The 27404-nt window shown below is 40.6% G+C and overlaps 1 protein-coding gene across 1 annotated transcript in view; it reads right to left on the bottom strand.

Annotated features, from left to right (window-relative positions):
• Positions 1–14264, bottom strand: part of PRKCH (protein kinase C eta) — a 221531-nt gene extending 207267 nt beyond the window's left edge. Inside the window, exon 1 of the mRNA XM_036842746.1 lies at positions 12904–14264. Within this exon, the coding sequence (XP_036698641.1) occupies positions 12904–13266 (363 nt within the window). The 5' untranslated portion in view covers positions 13267–14264. The remainder of the gene's footprint in view (positions 1–12903) is intronic.
• Positions 14265–27404: the final 13140 nt, after the last annotated feature.

The raw sequence follows: 27404 nt of genomic DNA, 5'->3' as shown, positions 1-27404 counted from the left end.
TCACCCTGTTTTAATTCTCCACTTAGCACCTAACCACGATTTGTTATTTTTTTGTGTTTTGTTTGCTTGCTTATTATCTGTCTCTTCATGAGAGGGTAGAAGTCCCGTGAGAGCCGAAATTCTGGATGTTGTGTCCTCTGCCCCAACTGTAACCTAGAACGGAGTCGGGCACACAGCAGGTGCTCAATAAAGATCTATGAATGACTGAATGGCTTTCCTGCTGCCTCCATCACACACTAAAGTGGCATCAGGAAAGAATCTTGAAGTCCAGAGAGCTAAATTCAAGCTTCACCTTCAACTAGCTAGGGGGCTGCGCCCTGGGTGCCCTCCATTCAGCTCAATTTCTACCACCATCAGGTTGTTTTCCAAGGTCTCAGCAAGGTGAGCTGGAACTCAGGGCAGAATCAGAAAATCTTGTTGGGTCATAGGGACCCAGGCCATAGGAGACCAGGGGTCACAGGGCAAGAGGAACAGGCAAGCATCACTGATTTCATCATTTTGTCTTGGACTAACACAGTGGTTCACCGTAAGCCCCAGTACAGCTCAAGAAGAGGGTAAATGTTTTAAGTATACAGATAAATCCTATCTCTTTCTACAGGGGAAAAGTTTATATTAACAAAAGACACCAAGCCAAGGTCACTCAAACTGTCCTAGTTTTTATTTTTTTTTAACTTTTCATCTATTGCAAACCTCAAAGAAACCCCTTCAACAGTAGAGACTTTTGAAAATACCTATATAACACAACCAAATAGGTCCTAAAATGGGTCATTATCTAGTATATTTCACCAGGAGCCAGAAGTGAGAACACACTTTACATCTTTTTTCTCTAAAATTTATAGCTTCTCTTTTCTACTAGTTAACTGTCTCGTATAATTAGTTGAAGTGAAAATGTCCTCTAATTGCAGGGGAAAATATCAGTACAATGCCCTAGGAATTAGGAATTAATAAAAACCTTAGTTTTGACACTTTTCATTGGAATTTCTTTTTTTTTCTTTTTTTTCATTGGAATTTCTTAACCTGAAGCCGTGTGTCCACAGTCAGGCTTCAGGGGACCACTAACCTGATGACACTTTTCCCAGCATGCTGGCAATATGCACACACGTGCATTTTTCTAGAAACAGGGTCCATAGCTTTTAACATCACTAAAACGGTCCAGGGTTCAAAAACAGTTTCAGAAGCACTGCTTCTGCTAAAAATTTGTTCTGAACTCTTCTGTACTGTGATGGAACAAGAATAATAAAAAATAAAGCACTTAAGAGGTCCACAGCTCACAAATTAATAAATGCATTTTGTTTAGGAAATTCTGCTAATATGGCTTTTGTGTACTCTTTCAAAAATAATTTCAGAGCCTAGAACAAATCTGAGTATCAGCAGAACAATCTCCAGAAGACATTTCAGAAAGGAGCAGAATTTGCATTGTCCAATGGAAAAATGACCAGAACCACATAACTCTGATACTGGAAGGGGCCACAGAGCACTGGCTGCCCAGACCCCAGCATCACAGGCAAGAACACCAAAGTCCAGTGTGAGGACAGAGGCACATCAAATGTAAGTGCTACGAGAGAGATGCAGAAATAGCGACAAGCAAGTACAAGAGATATACACGACTTGCAAATAAAAATTCAGCTTTGTGGTTTTGGTTTAAGCACTTGGAGAACAGGCACTAGGTCTAGAGTATGCTCACACTGGCCCCATGTGACTTATTTCATTAAAGTAATTACAAGGGGCTCATGTTGGCCATGGTTCTATCCTATAGCAAATTTCTTAATTTTTTTTTACCGCAGCAAAAACTAAACACCTTTGGTTACCTTTTAAGCGTTTCTCTCCCTGTAAGGTCAAAGTTGTGCAAGGGTGAAACTTATGTGAAAATCAAAGGAACTTTCCAGAAGGCAACACATAATAAAAGCACAGTTTAGTCTTTCTACTAAAACATCCTACGTGCTCTGACAATCACTGCTCTAATTTACAGGTGCTACAGAAACACACTAACATAATTCTTGATAAATCTCTCTGGATAGTACCACAATTCTCAACAAAAATCTCCCGTCTCGTAAAATTCTTCAGTATAGCACTTAAACACTACAATAGCCAATACCTTTGGGCCCATTCCTCCATCTAATTAAAATGTCTGTCCTACAAGTGATTTATAGTATTTGTCATCACCTAGGGTGGATAGATAGACTGGTGGCTACAGACATTTCATGACAACAAAGCATTAATTACCATGCTAGTGAGAATGGCTTCTAGCAAAAGCTCAAATGGTGGGATTCTCAGTCACTCTCTGATGCGAGAAAACAGGGACATAACTTACCATCCCATAGAACAAGGAGCCCATTAGTGTAAATCAAGAAATATAGGCTTCCCTGGTGGCGCAATGGTTAAGAATCCACCTGCCAATGCAGGGGACACGGGTTCCAGCCCTGGTCCAGGAGGATCCCACATGCCATGGAGCAACTAAGCCCGTGCACCACAACTACTGAGCCTGCGCTCTAGAGCCCGCGTGCCACAACTACTGAAGCCCACGTGCCTAGAGCCTGTGCTCCGCAACAAGAGAAGCCACCGCAATGAGAAGCCCACGCATCGCAACGAAGAGTAGCCCCTGCTCGCCACAACTAGAGAGAGCCCGTGCGCAGCAATGAAGACCCAACGCAGCCAAAAATAAATACATTAATAAATAAATTAAAAAAAAAAAAGAAATATAACTGCATGGCTTGAAATGAGGACCCACTGTTATTCCTTAAGGCTGATTCTAAGCCAAGGAAATAACATCAACATCACTACCAATGCTGAAAGTCATTTAGACATGAGTTAAATCCTGTCCAAGCCTGAGCAATTTAGATTTGTACCAACTGAATTCTTAGGAGTTACTAACTTTGAGAAGATATAAGTCATTTTGACTGTTTAAAACCAAACCAGTTACTCCTAAAGCAAAGAACTGATGTAACTGCCTAACATATGGAGGCAGAAGCTTTAGAGATGGAAGGGTCCTTAGAGAGATTCCAGTGCAACCCCCTCCTGATAGAAACTAGGGAGCCGAGACCCTGATACACAGAGGCTTGCCTGCAGTCACAGCTGACAGATGGCAAAGCCACACCTTGAACCCAGCTCTCCTGACTCTCACAGAACAGTACCTATATATTGCTGGAAGCTGTACAATGAAATACAAAGAGTTTCTTTAATTGGGTAGTTAATACTATACTAATTTACAGTTAAAGTTAACTTCCCATGTATTTACTAATAAGCCAGCTTCCACTAAAATTTTAGGACACAAATATATATATATGTAAATAAATATCTAACTGAATGTATTTACAAATTAATAAATTAATACATATCTAAATAAAAGGAAATAAGTACATCTTCATATCTATGTAGATGGTTAAGTGTGTCTGTCTGTCACACATCACATGAGCTAAGGCAACAGTAAAGCTTTGGCTGGAGCTTTGGTTTCCACATTCTGAAAACAAAGGATTGAGCTATAGTAGGTTCAAAAACTCAAAAATTTCCCAGGACCAAGCAGGTAATGAGTCAAGGGGACTGAGTATTAGGGGGTGGTGGGGTCTGTGGCAAACTAGAGCACCACAGAACTAAATGCCTTCGGACTGAATGTTAAAAACATCACTGCCAAATGAATACATCTGTAGCCTGTCCATGGGCCTAAGAGCTGTCAGGCTTTTTGTTGCTGTTCTGAACTAGACCCTCCTGCTTCAACATCAGTGATTCTTTTCTGACCTGTACAAAGCTTGGGGGTATTTGATGGTTCAAAAAGGGTGTTACTGTTTTCTGTTTTGGGGAGTTAAATGTTCTTTTGGGTCATCTGTTCATAGATATTGAAAGTCAGTTCCCTCCAAACTTTCGGACGATAGAAAGATTTCTGTGGGTCAGGAACGTTTACCTTTCAAAAGGGATCTGTGATGTCTCTCTGGGAAAGCATTATTAGGTCAGACGTTCCTTATCTTCTTTTGAGGGATGATTTTTCACAGTCCTTTAACTGAAGCAGGCCTGTGGCCATCCTATCTATGCTGGAGCCTTAAAAATCAACTGTTTTTCCTCCAGGAAAATGTTTCTGGTCTCCCCAAAGCAGGCACTCACCAGCATCTTAGTCCTTACTTCTGTTCTGTCATTTCCTGGTTGCTGTCCCCCCTACCTCCCCAATCTCTCTCCCCCTTGGAACTATGAGGCCTGTGAAGAAAAGGACCATGTCTATCTTGCCCACTTGCCTCTCCAAGGTAGAGCACAGTGCCTGGTACATAGGACATGCTCAATGGTGCATGAAAGCTCACCTAGGGCTTGGCATTTCATAGAGAAACATGTAATAGTCTGTTAGAGTAGCTACCCCAGGAGCAGAGGGGATGAATCTCAGTCAGTCACCCACACTTTTAAACCCTGAACTCCTCTGACCAATATCATACACTTCCATGAGAGCCCAATCCATTCATATATCCATCCTTTCAGGATAGAGGGGAAGTGGGCAGTGGAGATCTTAGGATGCTAAGGGAACACGAAGGAGGAGGAGGAGGATCAAACCCAGACTTGGAATGTCAGGGAAAGTTTCCTGGGTAAAGTGAGGTCTATGGTGAGACCTGAAGCACAAGTAGGAATTAGCATGGTCGCTCTTGAGGAACTGAAAGCTGCTCATTGTGGCTGGAGCATGGAGTGTGGGATGGGGTGAGGTAAGCAATAAGGCTGAAGAGGAAATCGGGGTCCAGATCATGCAGAACATTCTATAGCATTTTGAAAACTTGCGTTTTATCTAAGGGCAGTGGGGAACCACTGAAGGGTTTTAAGTAAAGGAATGACTATCAGCTCGGCAACTGAGAAAGATCATTTTGGATACAGCAACGATGAAAGTGGAAAGAAAGTGGTCAGGAACTGACTTTCAGGCCTCATTTTTATCATATTCTAATAAAATGGAGCAAGCAGCCAACACAAATGGAGTACCAGATCTAGCCAACTGTTTTACAAAATAGAAGAAAGACTACAGAAAATCCAAGGCACTCCTCTGATTCTACATAAATGCTACCCATCTCATTAAAAAGTACTGCACTTTTACTATCACAACTAGTCATCATTCTAAACATTTGCTAGATACCAAAACTGTACTAAGAGTTATAATGATTCACTCTGCCCACCGACCTCATTAGCTCTCCAGGGTTGAAGCACAACCGAATTTAACACGTCGGGCTCACAAACTACCAGTGAACAAAGTTACACCATATTAACAGGTTTAGAAATCATAGTCTTTTAAAATAAGCAAAAGCAAAGAATTCTCCAAACAGTTTTCCATCCATTATCATATTCAAAGGACACAAGAATCTGGTCCAGTCTTTCAAGTGCAAGTTGGTATGTAATTAATTGATTTTTTACAAGGGACACTGTGATCATTGTAATAACTGGTCACTCCCGAATTACTTTCATTTTGTTCTTAGAAAGATGAATAGGGACTTCCCTGGTGGTGCAGTGGTTAAGAATCCGCCTGCCAGTGCAGGGGACACGGGTTTGAGCCCTGGTCCGGGAAGATCCCACATGCCACGGAGCAACTAAGCCCGTGCGCCACAACTACTGAGCCCGCGCTCTAGAGCCCATGAGCCACAACTACAGAGCCCGCTTGCCACAACTACTGAAGCCCACACGCCTAGAGCCTGTGTTCCACAACAAGAGAAGCCACAGCAATGAGAAGCCTGCGCACCGCAACCGAGAGTAGCCCCCGCTCGCCACAACTAGAGAAAGCCTGCGTGTAGCAACAAAGACCCAGTGCAGCCAAAAATAAATAAATTAATTTTTTAAAAAGATGAATAAAATGTTTAAGTCAAGATCCTTCCAAAGTGCTTATACTTTACTTGCTCCAAAATCACATTTCAACAGAGATTTAGTGCCTACTATATACCAGACACTGCTCAAGATGCTGGACTTAGAACAGTGACTAAGACAGGTGGGGGTCCCTGCTCTCAAGGTGTTTATACCCTAAAGGAGGAAGGTAAAATAAGAAAATAAATTAACAGAATGATCTCAGAGAGGGATGAGTGCAATGAAGGGTGACAGATAATAATGTGGTATGGAAGGTGTTCTCTGAGGGGGGAACATCTGAGCCACAACTTAACCATGATGAGAAACAGACAGCCCCACTGCAGCAAAATTCTTACCATGAAACTGAAGACACAATATATCCAACACAATTCACGTACACTGGGATAAACCTCCCTAGAGACGCTAAAATATGTTTCTTCCCTAAACGCTCCTCACCAATCGGCTCCGAAAAAAATTATTGTGAGAATGAATAACTGTACCACAAAGTACAAAAGAGAATGAACCGCCAGATAATGAATCTAGAAGATTCAATCTGATGCTATAAATTCATATACCTGGATCCAGGAATCAAGGGCAAAGATAATCAACGATTGCCAAGTGGTAACCTGGCTGCTTCCCTTGACAAGACTACTAAACAGGTAACCAAGACTACTAAATAGGTAACCTCACTGAGTTGAGAGAAAGCAGCCCTCCAGTGCTGTAGGGAACAGAATGTCTTCAGGAGGGTTGAACCAGGAAAACAGCCTGGGATACTGCCAAGCAGGTCCTTCCTTCCTGAGGGGATGCCAAGGCCTTTCCATGACGCAGCCTCCAGCTCCTCCTGCCTCCTGCCATGTCCCTATGCTCTGCACTAAGTATTAAGTGCTGGTCCCCATTTGGAAAGTCAGCGAATACAGAGCAAATCTGTGAAAGGAGAAGATAAGGTTTTAACTTAGACAAACTTTTGGGTTTTAGAAGTTCAAGAAATTATGCAAAATAAACCGGTTCTAGAAGAAACAGGAAAAAAGCTGACAGTGATAATTTAGAAAATGAGACTGTGTCCAAAAGTCAGAAACTGTACTTAATGAATTTGGTTTGTTTTAATGCTCCTACTCTGATTATATTTTTTGCACTAAAGAGGCAACATAGTTTTCAAGAGTCAGCCTTGGCTCAAATCTAATTCAGGCACTTATTTACCTAACATCTTCTTTGGTAAAATAAGGATAATAAATCCTCACCGTTTTTTCCCTACAGCTTTATTGAGTATAACTGTCACACAACAACGTGCACACACTTAATAGTGAACTATCTGATGTGCTTAGACGTAAGTATATAACTGTGAAAGCATCAGCACAATCAAAATAATGAATATATTCATCTCGCTCAGAAGTTTCCTTGTGCCTCATTTGTAATCCATCCCTCCATCACCTTCATTCTCCCATTCCCAGGCAACCACTGATCTGCTTCCTGTCACTACAAACTAGTTTACATTTTCCATAATTTTGTGTAAATGAAATCATATAGTATGTACTCTTTTGTGTCTGGCTTCTTTCAGTATGTAAATTACATATTTTAAGATTCATCCATATTGTTACATGTATCAATAGTTCATCACTTTTTTTTACTGGGTAGTATTCCATTGTATAGATACACAATTTGTTTAAATATTCACCTGTTGGGGACTTCCCTGTTGGCACAGTGGTTAAGAATCCAGCTGCCAATGCAGGGGACACGGGTTCGACCCCTGGTCCGGGAAGATCCCACATGCCGCAGAGCAACCAAGCCCATGCGCCACAACTACTGAAGCCCACGTGCCTAGAGCCCGTGCTCCTCAACAAGAGAAGCTACCTCAATGAGAAGCAAGTGCACCTCAACGAAGAGTAGCCCCCGCTCGCCACAACTAAAGAAAGACCTCGCGCAGCAACAAAGACCCAACGCAGCCAAAAATAAATAAATAAAATAAATTTAAATATTCACCTGTTGACTGACATTTTCCAGTTTGGGGGCTATTACAAATAAAGCAGCTGTGAATATTCATGTACAAGTCTCTGTATAAATGGTTGCATTTCTCTTGGTAAGTACTTAAGAGTAGCTAGGTCCCATGGTAAGTATATGTCTAACACTTTAAGAAACCGTTGAAGTGTTTTCTAACGTGACTATTGTTTTATATCCTGCACAGTAGTATATGAGAGTTCCAGTTGCTCCACTTCCTCACCAACTCTTGGTATGATCAGTCTCTTTAATTTTAGCCTTTCCCATGGGTTTTGGTTTTAATTTACTTTTCCTTGACTAATCTTTTAATGTGCTATTTTCCATGAAGGGTGCCTATACAAATCTTTGTCCCATTTTTAAATTGAATATTTTTCTCATTGCGTTTTAAGAGTTTTTATATATTCCCGTTAAAAGTCCCTTGTCTGATTTACATGTTGCAAATAATTTCTCCCAGTCAGTGGGTTGTGTTTTCTTTTTCTTAAGTATCTTCTGAAATGCAATAGTTAATTTTAATAGTCTGATTTGATTTTTTTATAGTACTTGCTTTTTTGTGTCCTGTCTAAAAAATGTTTGCTGAACCCAAGGGCACTAAGATCTTTCTTCTATGTTTTCTTATAAAAATTTTACAGCTAAAATCCTTTTTTTAGGTCTATAATCCATTTTGAGTTAATTTTTGTGTATGATATGAGGTAAAGGTCAATGCTCAAGTTTCTGCACATAGCTATTCAATTGTTCACGCACCTCTTGTTGAAAAAAATTATCATTTCCCCATTGAATTGCCTTGACATCTTTGTCAAAAAAGAAAGTCAATTGATCATATATGTGTGAATCTATTTCTAGACTCTCTTCTACTCCGCTGATCTATATGACTCTCTTTACTCCGATACCACATTATCTTAATTATGGTAATGTTATAGTTACCTTGAAATCAGATAGTTTAAGTCCCCCAACTCATCCTTTTTCAAAATTATTCTTAGATGAGTCTGGGTCCTTCACATGTTCATATAAACTTTAGAATCAGTCTGTTAATTTCTACAACAAAGCTTGATGGTATTTTAACTAGGATTGCATTAAATCTATTGAACAACTTGGGAAGAACTGTTAAGAATTGAGGTCTTAACAATATTGAATCTTCCCATTTATGAATACAGTATCTCTCTCCATTTATTTAGATCTTTAACTTATTTCAGTGATGGTTTGTCATTTTCAGTGAACAAGCCTTGCATGTTTTATCCAATTTCATATTTTGATGCTCTTTTAAATGGTATTTTTCTATTTCAGTTTTCGATTGTCCACTGATGATATATAGAAACAATTGATTTTTGTAGATTGGTTTGGATCCTGCAACCTAGCTAAACCTAGCTTGTTGGTTCTAGAAGCCCTTTTGTAGGTGTCTTAGAATTTTCTACACACAGTTTTACTTCTTCCTTTGCATGTACTTTATTTTTTTAATTGCCTATGGCACTGACTGGGACCTCCAATACACTGCTGAACAGAAGTGGTAAGAGTAGCTATCCTTGTCACTCCTGATCTTAGGGGAATATCATTCTGTTTTTCACCATTAACATGTTACCTGTAGGTTTTTCACAGTTGTCCTTCATCACGTTGAAAAAGTTCTCTTCTATTACTAATTTGTTGAGAGTTTTTATCATGAATGGGTATTGAATTGTGTCAAATACCTTTTCACTATCTATTGAGATGATCATATGAATCTCCTTTTTTATTCTGTTAATATGAAGAGTTGCACTGATTGATTATAAATGTTTAATCAACCTTGCAGTCCTGGTTATAACCCCATTTGATCATTTGCTATATTGCTGGGTTTGATTTGCTAAAATTTAAGATTTTTTTATATCTATATTCATGAGGGGCACTGGTCTGTAGTTTTATTTATTTGTAATGTTTTCATCAAGTTTTGGTATAAAGGTAATGTTGGCCTCATGAAATGAGCCGGGATGTGTTTCCTTCTCTTCTGTTTTCTGAATAGTTTGTATAGTTGGCAATATTTATTCCTTAAATGTATGATAGAACTCACCAGTAAAGCCTTCTGGGACCTTGAGTTTGCATTGTGGAAGGTTTTTAACTACAAACTCAATTGCCTTAATAGACATAATGCTATTCAAGTTATTTGAATGTTTGGGTCATTTGTATCTTTCAAAGAATTTGTTCATTTCATCTAATTGTGGAATTTCCTGGCATAAAGTTATTCATAATATTCTTTTTCTTTTTAAATGTCCATAGGATCTATAGTGATGTTCTCTCATTCCTAACATTGGTAATTTGTGTCTTTTTTTTCTTGATCATTTGAGGTTTATCAATTTTATTACTTTTTTTTTTCAAAGAACAAGCTTTTTGTTTGATTGATTTTTCCTGCTGTTTCTATTTTCTGCTTCAACTAACCTCTGTTATCTTTACATTTCCTTCTTTTTGCTTACTTAGGATTCAATTTGCTCTTCTCTTCTAGTTTCAGGTGGAAACTCAGGTCTTAGAGATGCTTTCTAATTTAAGTGTTTAATGCTGTGAATTTCCGTTTAAGAATACCTTTAGTTGTTACATTATATCCCACTACCTCCTTGGATATAATGTAAATTAAATGAAATATGTATAGTTAGGAAAGAAATAGTTGATTGCCTAATCCATGGCAGGAACTGTGCTTGATACTAGGAATATACTGCACGAAAGAGATCTAACCCTTTCTCTCATCAAGCTTAGAAGGTAATACAGATGAAATTGGTACAAAATCAATGTCAATGATTATCTTCTTAATACTCAGAAAGCATGTTAAGCAAAAAAGCATAACAACTTTGTTTTAGTCTAATAATAAAGGTGTCTTCTGTTTTTATCTCTTCTCATGATCTAGCAAAAACTAAGCTGCTAGTTTTTGGTTTTTTTTAGAGTTTAGCAATTTGTAATTTCAATTGCAACAAATAAATTTATTGTGGAGTAAATTACTCCATTTGTAACTTTCTGAATAAACTACACATTTCAATTTAATATGCTAACGATAAATAAGTACTTCTGTAATTCTAAATTTCAAAACCACCTTTAGACATATAAAGGATCATTTAGAAAACAAACATTCCACATATTTCCAAATATTTTCTTAAAATTATTTTCTTAACAAAAAATTTTAAAAGAAAGGAAACACACTACCCATTCTACCCTATCATCACAGTTTCAAAATAGCCAGAACTTTTAAAAACTGCCTCCTAATTGAATATGAGTATCTTGACAAATCACCCGTTTTAAGGTCATTTAAATGCTGACCTACCCTACGAAACACACATATTTTCCGGAACACCACATTAAACATCTAAATATAATTAATTCAGACAATTATAGATATAGAAATTTAATTTACATTTAAATCTATTCAGCCAGTGGGACAATAGGCAGCTCTAAATACCCCCACCTTGTCAGGTAACCTGAATCTTCCTACACTTATGCTTCTTCCAATCCTTATCTTGTGGTCTTCATTTAGGCTACAGGTTCTCAAACTTCACTGCACATTGGAATCACGCGGAGAGCTGAAAAGTACTGTTGCTGGGGTCCACAGCCATAGATTCCTGTCTAGAGTCTTTAAACGTGGGGATTTTGAAAAGCTCCCCAGGTGATTCAAATGTGCAGACTAGGGGTAAAATGAACCAGTCTAGGATCTCTTTGGGAAAACAGGTTTCTAATGGCCATTGGTCAGTCTGCACCACCATATTTCAGAACCTAGTTCTTTTAGAGCTTTGCCCAACCTAACTCCTAATCAGACACTAATTTAATAATTCCATTCAGATTCCTAGACTCACCTCTATTTCCTGTCCAGAAAGTCACAGGATAAAATTCCACAAAGTAAATTCAGCTGAAGGGAAAGTAACTCAATATAATTTGATGATATGGTTAAACAGTCATTATGGCTTTTTCTCCTATTTAAGAGACTACTCCACAAGCTAGCTGTAAGTTTACAAAGTATATGATAAAATTATCAGTTCCTCAAAGTGGAAAATAAATATCTAAATGAGTCTTCCTTATTATCCATCTGATTCCCCCACTTGTTAATTTCAAACAGGTTTTCAATACTGAGTCACCATTCTGGGCTCAAAACTGACATCCTCCAGAATTTAAATCACTGAACTCCCGAGAGTCTTCCAAGGGCTTACTCCATTTTGCCAGGCCAGACCACTTCATCATAATTATCATTTCATCACATAAGAGTGGGAAGGATAACACCTGCATCACAAAAACAGTATGAAGATTAAGAAGCAAAAGCATTTTAGCACTGTGTAGAGTGCTCTAGACATTTTAATTTATTTGCAGCAGAAATTTTGCCTCATGGGAACTATGTGAAAAGCACAGGCAAGTAGGAAGTTGCGGGTAACTACTTGTCAATATGCAGAAGCACCAGCAGGTGAGGCGAGGGGAGCAGTTCACAAACTGCTGAAGAGCCCTCTAAACTCTCAAGACCAATAACAACAGAAACACATACTGCAGGACTCACACCTCTCAGGCTGAAACTGAACTGAAGTTACAAACACACGTAAACCTCATCTCCTTGGAAAACTGCTAGACAAAACTTTGCCAACCGAAGACCCAGGCACTCCAGTCCCTGCCAATGTAGGTTATGTACCTCTGGGATGTAATGGATGTGCATGCTGAAACACGTGTGCACCTCTGAGCTGCTGAACCAACACGTATCCATAAACATTATGAATAAGACCTGCGAGAATGTATCGCTTTCTCCTAAGAAGCGCTTAAAAAACTTTACCCAAATCAAGTCACTTTCCTATCTATCACACCTTCTTTGCCTTTCCTGCGTATTACCCTCAAGCTGAGAGTTGGGGGTCCTTACCCAAAGTCTGGGCGGAGGCGGGTGACCGCTCCTACCCCGACTTCCCGTTAGCCCAAGCTGCCATCCCGAAAGGGGACCGTGTCCAGGATGGCTTCCTAGAGACACACCTGTGCCCTCGCGCACCACCAGTGCCGTGGCCACCTGGGCGAGAACCAAAGCGAGGACCGCAGTGGAGGGAATTCCCTGCGCTTGGGAAGATGGGAAAGCGGGCCCCGGGCAAGTTTTGTAAAATGAAGGGGGGCAGAAGGTGCGGAGTGGACACAAAGGGGTGGGTTCAAGGTACTCACCCAGCCCTCGAAGGTGTCCGAGGCGCCGGCCGTGCGCAGCAGCTCCTGGAACTGCAGGGTGCAGTTGGCCACAAAGTGGTCGTAGCCCAGGGGCGTCTCGTGGAAGACAGCCAGCTCGAGGTGGCCACCGTCGGTGACGTTGGCGCAGAATTCCTCGTTGTACGTGGGTTTGTTGGTCTTCTGCTTGGTGCTCGTCTGGCCCACGCGTACCTGGTCCACGCTCACCGTCAGGTAGGGGTCCAGCAGCTGATAGCCCTTCTTGAAGAGCGAGTGGCGCAGGGACCAGCGGGTGGGCTGCAGCCCCACGGCCTCGCCAATGCGGACCCTCAAGTAGCCATTGAACTTCATGGTGCCGGACGACATGCCGGGGCCGCTGTCCCAGACCAGGGGCCGCGCGGTCTCGCAGCGGGAGAGCGGGGAGCCCTCGTTCAGGCCAGCCCTCGCGGCGGCCGCAGGAGTGGAGGCAGCTCCCGGGAAATGCGGAGCCCAAGCCCCCGTCGACCAGCCATTCTGCCTCCCGCGCCGGACCTTCCCTCCCCTCCTTCCCTCCCTCTCTCCCTCCCTCGCGAGGTGGAAAGGAGGGGAGCCGGGCGCCAAGCCCTCAGAGGGCCGGGGTCGCCCGACCGTCCCTCTCGAGCCTCCCGGGGGCTCGCGCGGAACTCGCCCCTTCTCCAGGGCCGGGAAGCGCCTCTCCCCCGAGAGCCGGAGCGACCCGTCCGGTTAGCTCGAGCCTCAAGCGTCTCCTGCCCCCGCCTCCTCCCGCTTCTGCTCCTGCCCCCGCCTCCGCGGGCTCACGCTCTCCCCCACTCGGTGAGCTTCAAACCAGGAAGCAGCTGCCGCCCCATCCCGGGCAGGAGCCTCGCGCCGCCGGGCTCCAAGTTCACGGCAACCCTGCGCGGGGCTGGCGCGCCCGCCGAAGCCCGGGGGCGCGGCGCGCGGCCGGCGCCCGACCCTGCGTTCGGTCAGTAGCGGGGCGCAAGCGGCCTGGGGAGCGCGGCGCAGGCCGGTTCGCACCGCTCTGCTCGCGCTCCCTGCAGCGGCGTCTGGCGGGGAGCTCTGGGCTGGAAGCTACCCCAGGTGCAGGCCATAAAGGGAAGGGCTTGCTGCCCAGCCTGAGCGAACACCTGAGGCTTGGGAGACAGACCCAGGGAGCGCCGGAAGGCGGGAAGGAGGACGAGCAGGGAACCCACGCGGCTGGGAGTCGCCCGCGCCCCCCAGCCCACCCTAGGAGGTGGGCTGGCGACCCAACGTGGCCATCTGGGAGAGGCCCTGGCCGGAGGCGGGTGCGTGACGGGGAGGTTCCTTTACCTAATCTTTACAGGGATGGCTCATCCCGAGTTCAGCTTGGGCCCATCCTGTTTGTGCACCTTTCCTGCGGAGAGTAATTACACGGTTGTTGTGTGTGTGCGTGTGCGTGTGTGTGTGTTTTTAATAGAGCAGTAGTGATGATGGAAATCCTGTCCGCCTCCTTCCTCGGAGAGGTGTGTCTTGTTGCACAAAGAGCAGGAAAGTTCAGTTCTGAAGACAGACATGGCCGGGACGTAATAAATCTCTTCCTCTGCGGGGTGATTCCCGGTCCACCCAGCCCTGCATGACAAGAGCAGTAGATGTTCACACACACAGTCCCTGGCACATGTGCTCGATCGCCTCTTCTAGGAACACTCGCGGCTGTTGCTCTCTTTATGAGTCAGAGGGGGCAGCCTTCAGTTTTTTTCTCCACTCAGGGCTCCTGCAGTTTTTGTCCCCTGGGAGCTCCTTACTCCCTGAGGGCCAGGTCAACCAATTTGTCTCCCATAAAGCCTAGGCCATTCTTGAGATACTTAATTACATTCTCTCTGGCGACTCAGTCTCCTGCTAGCAGGTCAGTCTTTCTAGCCCCTCTACCCACAGTGCCCTATTTGGGGGCTCTCTAACCTAGGTTCTCAACATTTCACTGAGGCACACTATGGAATGAAAACAAGTAAGAACAATGGGTCGGTGGGCGAGGGCCTGTCTTAAAATAACAGCAAAATGTCCTTAGAAAAACAGGGCAAGGATGCAACACATCATCCTAATGACACCTTAGCTTTGGACGGGGCTTGTAAAGCAAGCTCTCAAACATCCAAGGAGTTCCTGCATGGCCCTGGTGCTCCAGAAGAAAAGGTCAAGGGGACCATTTGGGTCAACTTTGTCATCCTCTCCTCCGAAGAGTGGGACTCTAGCTTTAAGAACCACTAAAGGATTTGCTGCTGTTGGGCTATAATACTAAAAGAAGACTGTCCCAAATCGTGGCCAGCTATACAGCTGCCCTAGGGTTGTGTGATGAGAGACACAAGATACTCCGTTTTTGCGCTGTCGGTCAGTGCCAGGCATAGGTGGGCAGTGGTGACGGAGCAGTGGGCAGGATAGCCATGCTGCCTGCTCTCCTGGGGCTTACAGTCCCACAAGGGAGGAAAAACAATGAAGAGAGGGTGTAGTGGAGGGACAGGCCAAGGTGCCCTGGGATAACATAACCTGGGGGGCAGGGGTAGTCAGAGAAGGGCCACCTAAAACAATTGACAGCAGAAGGATCTGTTGATTCTGGGTTCCTGAGAAAAGGGGCAGTTTGACCTGTTTGGGGAACAGGGAGGATTCCATGTGGCTGGAGGGGCAAGTGACTGCAATGAGCCTGAAAAGGTGGGTCGGGGTCCGAGACTGACCAGAAGTGGTAGGTTTTTGGACATTAGCTATGAACAGCTGGGAACCTCTGGAAGGCTGTTCAGCAGGGCCAGGACAGGAGGAGATTGGGGTTTGAAAATCCTCTCTGGGGCTGTGTGAAGAATGGGCTGGAAGGAGCAAGCACAGGTGTGGGGAGACCAGAGAGGAGGCTGCTGCCGAACTCCAGAGGGGAGGAGATGGTGACCGGGATGCGGGTGGTGTGATGGCAATGAGGATAAGGGGGTGGAACTGACAGGTCTCAGGGATGGATGGAAGCGAGGGAATGAGGAAGAGGAAAGTATCAAGGGGGAACTTGCAGGAAATCAGCCTGAGCAACCGTGTGGATTACAGAGCCATTAGTGATTAGGAAACACTAGGAGAGGAGCCGCAGATTTGTGGGAGGGTTGGGAGGGGGTGGAGTTCAATTCGAGACAGGTCAGGTTTGATACACCTTTGATACATTTAAGTGTAAATCCAAAGTGGGCAATCGGGGCTATGTGGTTGTGAAGGTCAGAGGTGGAGTCTGAAGTAAAGGCATAAATGTAGGCGCCATTAGTATAGAGATCGCAATCAAAGCCAGCATAGTGGATGAGATCTCTGTTCCAGGAAAAGATAGGAAGAAAATGTAGCTTGAGAAAAGAAGGGGCTTAGGATGTGGCCTTCCAGAAACCCCAACATCTATAGGTGAAGGGGCAGGCAAGGGAGTTGAGAAGCGGCAGGCGGGAGTGAGAGAAAATGCAGGAGGAGGTGGTGTTAAGTTATTGTGGAAACTAACCCAGAAGTTCTCCAGCAGGAAGGAAAGGTCAGCTAGGTCAGAGGATGCTAAGGGATTAAATAAACAAGACTAAAGAAGCCCTGTGGCGTTGGCAATGGACAGGTCCTGAGTAATCTTTGAGCCGATTCAGTAGAAGGGTAGCCGTGAAAGCCTATTTGGAGTAGGTTGAGGTGAAGAATAAGAAGTGGAGAGAGTGAGTTTAGACACTCTTTCAAGACGTTTGACTGGAGTGAGGAGAGTGAGAGCTGAGAAGCAGGATGCAGTCACCAGATGGAGGGCTTTTTAGTAAAGGGAACAATGCAGGAGAGGAGAGAGTTCGCACCATTCTGAGACGGCAGGAGGGAATGCCACCTAAGGCACATGTGAAAAAATGGGACTTAGTTTAAGAAACATCTATGCTTGTGGCTCTTAGCCTGCTGTCTAAAATTGTCTGCCTATAGCCAGGGGAGATGGTCTACAGCAGCCCCAGCTTCCTGGATTTCTAGTTTAACAGCCCCAGCAGAACAAGGATTTCCTCTACTAGTATCCTTAAATCAATCTTGAGGAAGACTCTGTCTCCAGCCTATGTCATGCGTCATTAGGTGGCTCCTGGGGTACACTAGACAGGTAGAAGACAGCACATAGCACAAAGTCCCTGTAGGGAAGGACTAGCTGCCCATACAGACCTCACCTACATGACAGCTGTTATCCAGAGCTGGTCCTGACTTTTAAGGAAGGCAGGGGAGCAAGAAGTTCCCTCTCTCTACACATCCCACCCTGCTCACTAGAGGCTTGTACATAATACAGTGTAACAACTTGCATATCTGTGTAGACTACTTTGAAATATGTATTATAGGTTCTTTTATAGACTAGAGGTTTGGTTTTTTTTTTTCTTATCACTATTACTTTTTCTTGTCTTAGTCACATTATAACTTTGGGCTTCTCTATATACAATTCCTAGTACATTGTCTAAAAGCTTTTTGATTGATTGCTTGATTGACTAAATCACTGCCACTTTTCTAATTTCTTAAGGAACATTTCACACAACCCCCAATTCCACTTTAAAATAGAATTAGAGAATTTATAGAATAATGCAGCCAGGTCAAAAACTACCCCATGTTACTATAATATCACACAGCCTTTGGAGGGCAGTTTGATACCGTACATCAAAATCTTCAAAGTAAGAAATCACTTCTTTGCCTGAAGATGTCCAGTAATAGTGAAATGGCTGAGTAAATTATAGAATAACAACTCAATGGAATATCACATAGTTATTAGAATGACATATGATAACATAGAAAAAAGATAGTCAATAGCATTTAAAAAATCTAAAGTAGGAAATATAAATATACTATGAAGTACATAAAATATGCATACCAAAGGATTAAGATTAGAGTTTAACACAGATAAACGAACACAGTTCTTAGAATGTTGGACTTACAAACGAATAATAAATGTACTTATCTACAACGGCTCTGAAGATTACATAATTCAATATAAAATATGTGATACATGGCCAAGCACAAGGTACATTTCAGCTGTTACCTCAGCTGCCATATTACCATTTATTAAGTATCCACCAGCATTGTAACAAGGCACTTAACAAACATTTCATTTGAGTCTCATGACAGCCGTAGGAGTAAGTGTTATTATCTCTATTTTACACATAGGAAAAGTGAGGGCCAGAATGGTTAAGTGAATTGGGTCACATAGTTAATACATGAAAGAGCTAAGATTTGGTCCATTTATCAAAATATGCACACCTAACCCCCATCCCAGGTGGTTTTAATGCATAGTAGGAATGAAAACTATTATACACACTGAGTACAAAGAGGAAGAAGATGGAGATTCTCAGCAGTCAGGAGAGAGTGCTACACAGAACAGGGGTTATAGCAGTGCTGTTCTTTATCCACTTCTAAATATGCAAAGGTATGTATGTATAATGGTATATGTATAAAGGTACATATAAAGTGGCAAAGGTGGGCCACAATGTCCTTATACATGTTCCAAAAAGAACAGAAAAAGGTAAGCTGTTTCACAGATGTTGTACCATTTCTCAGAATGCAAGGAAGACACAAGTGTCACATGGAAAAGGACATGTTGTATTAGGCAGAATGAATGAAAGAAGACCCAAACCTACACACATCCCTGTGAGGCTTCTGAAACCAGGATAAAAGGAGAATCTTCAATGACTTGGAGGAAGAAACAGAGACAAAGTTGGGAGGTAGGGTGGGGTGGGAGGAGTCTGGGATGAGATCAGAGTAATGAGGTCTTCAGAGAGCCAAAGGGTCCTGACACAACTGTCTGTGAGTCAGTGGATGAACAGCTCACAATGAGAGAGGGAACGAGGGAAAAGAAGGCTGAGGGGCAAAGTCCTAAAGAGCAGATGGGGTAGACCGGCTGAGCTTCTCACCCTTCCTCAAAAGAAGGGCCTTCCAGGGACTGAGGTCAGAACAGAGGAGCAAACATAAAAGTAATACCCCCATAAAAAGCAGTCAAGTTGTCTAGACATAGCCTGGTGATCAGGAGCAATGACTCCATAAGACATTTCTGCCATTGTTTTCTAACAGGAAACTCCAGTGAAGTTAAATATTTTCTGAGTGTGAACAGAACAAACACAAATCTCTCCCATGGCTGATTTACTTTTTTACATAACTCACCTACTTGAATCTACCCATGTTAGAATATTTTCATTTTAAATCCCTTACATCACCTAAGTGCCTTTCTTATTAGTACTATGGAATCCTGGAAAACCTTACAGACATTCTGTTAAGAAACAGTTTCATAAAAGTCCTCGGTCTGAATTACAGTTTGGTAGATTTTTTAAAAAGACATACCTCATATACCATAAGAGATAAATAGTTTAGGGGAGCCAAGACTAATTTGCATTTAGTGACCTCCAACATTTCTTCATCTCCACTTCTATAATCACAATTTACAGAAGCATGTCACCAAATGAGGCAAAAATATCTTTTGAAACTAAAATAATTCAAAATTCCTTAATTCTGAATGCAGAACTTACTGTAACTCTTCATTTTAGTATGTTTCATAATATCTTAATATTTCTAAAAAACACTAGTGATAGAAGCAAGCGAATATGGTTTAAAATAGTAATAATTTTCTCTAAACCTATTATTAGTGTAGTTAATGGTCCAGTTGTTCCGTTAACTTTTATCATTTGGTCCTAGTCCATTAACAAGCTGAGTGGTTATTAAGTAGCAACCAAGTTATTAGATTTTATGGCTTGTGTAAGAAACCTGTGAGAGGAAAATGATTATTTTGCTCTAATGGCATCTTTCTTTCGCCCTTTGCTGGATTTTCTCTGTGTCTCATTGATGGCATTCTTGGGTATATTCAAGTGGCCATCTAATCTGTAATTCCATTCTGGTCATTGGACATCATACTCAGACTTTTCAAAGTCCTCTGGAATTGCCTTTAGGTCATTTGTAACACCCTCTACATGTTCTTTCAGCCTTGGAATTGAATAGTAGATAGTGATAAATTTAGTACATAAAATGGCTTTTGTCAATTCAAGTAATCTTAATAGAAAGATCACTTGGGCCTTCTTGGCTATGCTTTTGCATAGTTGTACAAAGGGAGAGGGGAGGAGCTTCACTTTAAATAGAATATTTTGCCAGAATGTAGCAGTTACTATTTACTATAGTAGCCATTACAGATGTTCACAATATACTGTTAGTGAAAAAAGCAGGCTATCAAACTGTAATTCAGCAGGATCCTATTTGGTGTGAAGTGTGCATGTGTATGTTGTGTGTGTGTGTATGTGTAAATTTGGAAGGGTAGACCCCTAAGTGTGAACAATGGTTATCACAGGTCATAGATTACAGAGCAGAGTCTGGCTAGTGTAGAGGTTGAAAACAGGGGCTCTGGAGCCAGATTGCCTCCACCCAAATCCTATCCCCTATAGCTGTGTGACTTTAGGCTCTACCTCTCCTTACTATGCCTTAGTTTTTCATCTATAAAGTGGGTTAATGTGTGTTCTATAGAGTTGTTTGTAAAGGCCTTGAAACAGTGCCAGGCACATAGTAAGCAACTTTATAAATGTTTATTATTGTGGGTGGCTTTTTCTTCTTTTCATTTGTCTGTATTTTGTGATTCTTCTATTTTTTTCTGTAATGAAAATTTCAGCAATTTAAGTTTATTTAGCTAATATTAAAAAACTGCACACCAAATCACAGATAGGTGGACTTTAACCCTTTCAAATTGTAATCATTTCCTGTCATCTTTCTGGTGAAACTTGAACGTCTTCTGGTTCTTTGAAATGAAAAAGCAGTTTGTCCCCTCTTCCCAAGAGCTTGTAGTTAGTTCATAATAAGAAGGTATTAAAAAAAGCTTCTCCGTCCTTGAAATCTTGGTAATGAAGTGTAAAATTTTCACATCAACCCCAATCATCTTTCTCAGGCAAGGAGAAAAATTTAACTTTCTACAAAACCAATACATATTTACATATTAAAATCCCCCAAATCCCTTCCCCTCTTCCCTTTTTAGAACTCTGACTCGAGGCATTTGTTTAGAACACAGAAAGTTAGCAAAGTTTATTGTAGATACTAGAAGAGCAAAGTAGGTAAATACTTTGTAGCAAAGCAATGTACTGTTTGTTTTCTAATAATTTAATGAAGTCCCACAATACAGGCAACATAATTTTAGCTCTAGAAGCCAACAAGTGAGAGAAGGGCAATTCAGACTTTCTGGCCATGATTTTGGGGATGAAGTAGGGACTTGGATGGCCCAGGAATTGGCATTTTTGACAAAGTTTGGCAAGCTTAGCTGATTCTTTTATACTTAATTTCAAGAAGCCCAGGCATGAGAGACAATAGCATTCAAAGATTTAGGTTTGCATCCTCTAAAATCACTAGATGACCTTAAAGAAGTCACGTGATTGCAGAGAATTAAATGAAAAACCAACTTTAAAACACGTGGCAAAGTCCCATAGTATTATATAAATGTTATCAGTTCTCCCTCACCCTGCTGTTCACTTTCCCTTCCCCCACCTCATTCTTGCTGCTTCACACTACGCCATGTGTCCCCCCTCTGGGCTGAGGAATTTGTGCTCAAGACCAGGGGCTCAACTCCACCACCCTCAGAGACTCTTCAAATCAGAGGGAGAATTTTTGACACATTGTCTTAGTTCAAATATAATCACTCACATTGAGATTCTAAATACGGAGGAAAACTTGAAAAAAATAACACCAGTAACAAGACAAACAAATACGGAGAAAATAAGCTCATGGGCTAAATGGGCATGGAAACACAAAAACCACTTATAGTACTAAGATGAAACTTGGGCTCAATACAGGAGAAAGGAAACCAACAAAGGAATTTTACACATTTCCCTGACTTACTCATTTTTTTGAGAGTTTGAACAACTGAAATCAGGAAACACCTGTGCTTGTTAACATTAGTTAGGAAATGACTTTAAAAAACTTGGACTCAGCTTGAGATAACTGATGGCAGGCAGTGATATCATTCCAGAGTCTATATTTCCATGTAAATGCACAAGCTACTTCTGTTAGTTTGGGTCCATTTTTGTCATAGCAATCGAAGACTCAATGCATTACATTTATGGGGTAATTGTTTTCTTTTCTTGTTTTAAAATTACCTGGCACTTTGCCACATGTTCGTTTCCTTTGTTCCCATTTATAAGTATTCGACGAATATGATAACCACCCAGAAATACAGCTGTCATTACTTTGAGATGAAAATAAACGTATGGAATGAACGTTTTAAGATGAAAGACAAAAATATAGCATTGTAATAAGAAGATGGGTTGGAAAATAAAGATACAAACGCAAAAAGCTTGGGTCCTTTGATCTGGAAGGCATGACTGAGAACTCTAGACCAAAACTATTTTACAGATGAGGAGCCAGAACCAGAAGTTGGCCATTTTTCATGTTGTTTATTACACATTCCCCGGGTCTTCAGAATGTGAGGCCAGAGCTCCCCAGAGCCGGTTCTAGTCTCAAGTAAACTACTGACTCAATATGCCTTATCTCTAATCGATTTATACAAACAGCAGTATCATTTATATTGCTTGGATATGTTTTGTTAAACAATAAAGTAAAACATAAATTATGGTACAGTCGAGGATTTATTTCAGTTTCTTAGAAATTCAGTGTCAGGAAAATTTGTTTCTAGCATTTTCCTTTGACATGCCAGTTAAATTATAACCAGTGAGAAATGTTACTTTTGTTGTTTTTAAGAAAACTACAAATAGAATTTTGTGCCAGTGAACAAGGTTTGCGTAGATCATTTTATTATCTCATAATTTTATCACACTTTTTAAAATAGAAGGATATTAGAATACACTTAGTTCTACCCACATTTTGTTTTAAAGTCTTGAAAAATGTCTTTTCAATGTTTGATAAACACTGTAATGAGTCTCACAGATATTAATGTTAATTATTGATCATTGTCATTTAGAAATATTAATTATAATAATTTAAATGAACTTCAACAAACTAACAATTATTGAGGTTAGATTAAGAATACATAATAATCATCAGGAACAGTGCCCTGACATAGAAATGAAACAAAGATCTTTAAGTGAAAAAAAGAAAAGTGATGTTTTGTTTTAATACTTTATTAAGGTGTATCGGGTTGGTCAAAAAGGGCCTTCGGTTTTTAAGTAAAAATAAAAGACACATTTTTCGTTTTCACCAAGAACTTTATTGAACAACATATTCACCCTTTTGTTCCACTACCTTTTACCATTTTCCAGGCAACTTCATATTTCCATCTTCCCAAAACTTTTTATTTTTTTGAGCAAAAGACTGTTCCAGGTGCCCTTTACAGTCTTCCAGGGAACTGAAATTTTTTCCATTAAGAGAATTTTGTAAAGACCTAAATAAATGGAAATCCAAAGGTGCAATGTCTGGTGAATATGGCGGATGAATCAGAACTTCCCAGCCAAGCTGTAACAGCTTTTGCCTGGTCATCAAAGAAACATGTGGTCTTGCGTTATCCTGATGGAAGATTATGTGTTTTCTGTTGACTAATTCTGGACACTTTTCATCAAGGGCTGCTTTCAGTTGGTCTAATTGGGAGCAGTACTTGTTGTAATTAATCATTTGGTTTTCTGGAAGGAGCTCATAATAGAGGACTCCCAATCCCACCATAATACACAACATCACTTCTTTGGATGAAGACCGGCCTTTGGTGTGGTTGGTGGTGGTTCATTTCACTTGCCCCACGATCTCTTCTGTTCCACATTATTATACAGTATCCACTTTTCATTGCCCGTCACAATTTGTTTTAAAAACAGAACACTTTCATTACCTTTAAGTAGAGAATTGCATGCGGAAATATGGTCAAGAAAATTTTTTTCACTTAACTTACGTGGAACCCAAACATCAAAGCAATTGACATAACCAAGGTGGCGCAAATGATTTTCAGCGCTTGATTTGGGTATTTTGAGTATGTTGGCTATCTCCTGCGTAGTATAATGTTGACTGTTCTCAATCAGTTAATGTCTCAATTTGATCGCGATCAACTTCAACTGGTCTACCCGACCGTGGAGCATCATCCAGCAAGAAATCTCCAGCATGAAATTTTGCAAACTTTTGACACATTTGATCAGTCACAGCACCTTCTCCATACACTGTACAAATCTTTTTTTTGCATTTCAGTTGTGTTTTCACCTTTCTTGAAATAATAAAGCATAATATGCTGAAAATGTTGCTTTTTTTCTTCCATCTTCAATATTAAAATGGCTACACAAAAATTCACCAATTTTGATAAGCCTTTTTTAAAATGCACGCTGGTATGACAGCTGTCACATACAATCTAACAAAATTGTTTTGAATGAAGTTAAAGACAACTAAGTGCTACTAGAGACATCTTATGGAAAAAACTGAACGAACCTTTTGACCAACCCAATACATATCATACCAAATCATACAGAAGAGGACATCCACTTCTGGCTGTACAGAGTGACTGGTACTGGACTGGCACTCCACTGAAACCAATTATAAATATCTGAGGTAACTGATTTCCGACACTTGGCAATAAACACTGTAGGACTGTGATACTCGGGGGAAGGGAAACACACAGAGAGCTCCACATCTTCTTCAGCTGTGTGCCTGGGGTCACCAACTGGACCATAAGGAAGTGGAATCCAAGGGGATATGGATGTCCTGCTGAGCTGAAGAGGTGCAGATAGAGTTTAGGATATCTGTGGTCTCTGGAATTTGTAAGGCAGGATATCATAGAGGAAGAAGCTGTGCAGAGGAGGGTGACAAAGAAGACTTCATGAGTGTTCCCTAACAGCCTGTGTGCAGGATGAGATTTCATGAGGCCTAAGACAGAATGGCTCTGCAAGTAAGAGAGCTGGGCCAAGATATCACAGGCTGTGCAGTGCTGGAAACATGAGAATTTTGGCCCAGACACAGTGGAGAGGCCTTATTAAGCACCTAATGCATTCAACTGAAACCCCAAAGAGGCCCTACCTTAGGAGTAAGTACCATGACCCAGAGAAAGGACCATGCCCCAGGACTAAGGATCAATCTGAAATAGAACTGTCCTAACAAATAATAAAACAAAGCCTAACAAGATCAAAAAGATTTGCCAGTAATTTAACAGCCTGATAGAAGAAACGTCAACACCCTTCAAAGGAAGGTAAAATAACCCAGACTCTCTATAACTCCCTTATAACAGTATTCAAGAATAATATTTAAAATACTAGACATGTGAAGAAGCAGGAAAATGTGACCCATAATCAAGAAAAGGAACAGTCAATAGAAGCAGAATCCAAGAGAACACAAATATTGGAATTAGCAGCTGAGTTCTTTAAAACAGCTATAAATATATTTAAGGGTGCACAGGAAAAGATGAATATATTGAGTAAACAGATGGGGAGTATCAGCAAAGAAATAAAACAAATGGATATATTAGAAATAAAAAGAACATATCTGAAATTACATATATATATATATGTAATTTGAGTCCTAGTAGAAGAGAAGAAAGAGAACGGAGTAGAACAAAATTTGAAGAAACAGTGGTTGAGAACTCTTCTAATTGGGTGGAAAACATCAGCCTACAAATTGTGTAATCAACAAAATCCAACCAGAATAAATCCAAAAAACCACACCTAGGTATGTCATAGTCAAAATGCTGAAAACCAAAGATAGAGTAGAGAAAAGTCAGTTACATACAGGGAAACAATGCTGTGAGTGAGAGTTGACTCCTCACTAGAAACAATGGAGGCCAGAAGAAGTGGAATGTCATCATTAAAACGCTAAAAGAAGTGACCAACCCAGAATTATATATGTGCAGTAATAATATCTTTGAAAAATGAAAACAGAAAAAACATTTTCAGATAAATGCATGCTGGGAGAATTCATTGTGAACTATAAGAAATAGTCATAGAAGAGTTTTTGAGGATGACGGGAAATGATAGCAAGGGGGAAACCTGCAGTAGAGGAAGGAAGCACCAGAATACAGGAACTCTGCAGGAAGAAGAGCAGCGGAAATGGCAAACAGGCATGTAAATATGAAGGACTGTCTTTTTTTCTCCTTCTCATAATTTATTTAAATGACAAAAGACTGTTAAAAGGCAAATATATTGTAGGGGTTTTAACTCATGTAGTAGTAAATATATATGACAACAATAACAAAAAGGATAGAGTTGATGTTATATTATTGTGAAGTTTACATTTTACGTGAGGTGGTACAATATTAACTCCAAGTAGAATGATGAAGATGTGTTATCCAACAGAGTAATCACTAACCACAAGTGACTAAATTTAAACTTTAATTAATTAAAATGAAATATAATTTAAAATTCAGTTTCTCAGTTCTATTAGCCACATTTCAAGGTCTTAATAGCCACATATTAAGCTCTTATATTGGAAAAGCACATGGAATATTTGTATCACTGAAGCAAGTTTAGTTGGAGAATGTGAGAAACCACTGGGAAAAAATAATACAGATGTATAACTTAAAACCAATAGAGAAATTGAATTAAAATAGAGTACTAATCATCTTAGATCTGCTATCATGCAAACTCAGTGGATGCAGAAATGTTCATTTTCTTCACTATTGTATGCAACACCAGGCTCAGCACCAGGCATACAGAAGAAGTTTTACAATTATTTGTTAAATTAATAAGGTCTTCCAACTCTTAAAAATTAAATAAAATAGAGTACTAAAAATGTTTTATTAACCAAAACAAAGACATAAAAGGAGAAAATGAGGGGGAAGAAAATGGGACTATAGAAAACAACTAGCAAGATAAAAGACTTAAATCCAACCATATCAATAATTACATTAAGTGTAAATGAACTGAACAATCCAATGAAAAGAAAGAGATTACAAGGATGAATAAAGGGCAAGATTCAACTACATGCAGTTTGCACAGGATGCATTTTAAAGACCCAGCAAAGTTGAAAGTAAAAAGAGGTGAAAAGACAGGCCAAACAAATCTAAGAAAGCTGGTGTTGATATCATCATACAAGATAAACTTCAAGTCAAGGAAAATGATCAGAGTTGAAGTAATATTTCTTAATGATAAATGATCATTTCATCATGAAGATGTAAAAATTCTAAATAGCTATGGGACTAAAAAAAGGTTTAAGTACAAGAAGCAAAAATGAGAATTTAAAGGACAAATATACAAATCCATAATCATAGTTGAAGATTTTAACACCCTTCTCTGTAACTGATACAAGAACTAGACAAAAAAAAAAAAAAAAAGAATAAGGATTAAATGATTTGAGCAATATTATCAGCCAACTTGATTTAACTGACATTTATAGGATATCTTACTTAGTATCTGCAGAATACACATTATTTTCAAATGCATATGGAATAGTCACTTTATTAGTCAAAGTTCTTCAGAGAAACAGACCAATAGGATAGACAGGTAGGTAGATAAATGATAGATAGATAGGTAGATAGATAGATGATAGATGATAGATAGATAGATGATAGATAGATAGATAGATAGATAGATAGATAGATAGATAGATAGATAGATAGATAGATAGATAGATAGACGATAGATAGGAATTTAGTATAAGGTATTGGTTCATGTGATTATGGAGGCTGAGAAGTCCTA

This window comes from Balaenoptera musculus, chromosome 2 (assembly GCF_009873245.2).
Source record: "Balaenoptera musculus isolate JJ_BM4_2016_0621 chromosome 2, mBalMus1.pri.v3, whole genome shotgun sequence".
NCBI lineage: Eukaryota > Metazoa > Chordata > Mammalia > Artiodactyla > Balaenopteridae > Balaenoptera > Balaenoptera musculus.
This window is presented reverse-complemented; position numbering and strand designations above follow the sequence as displayed.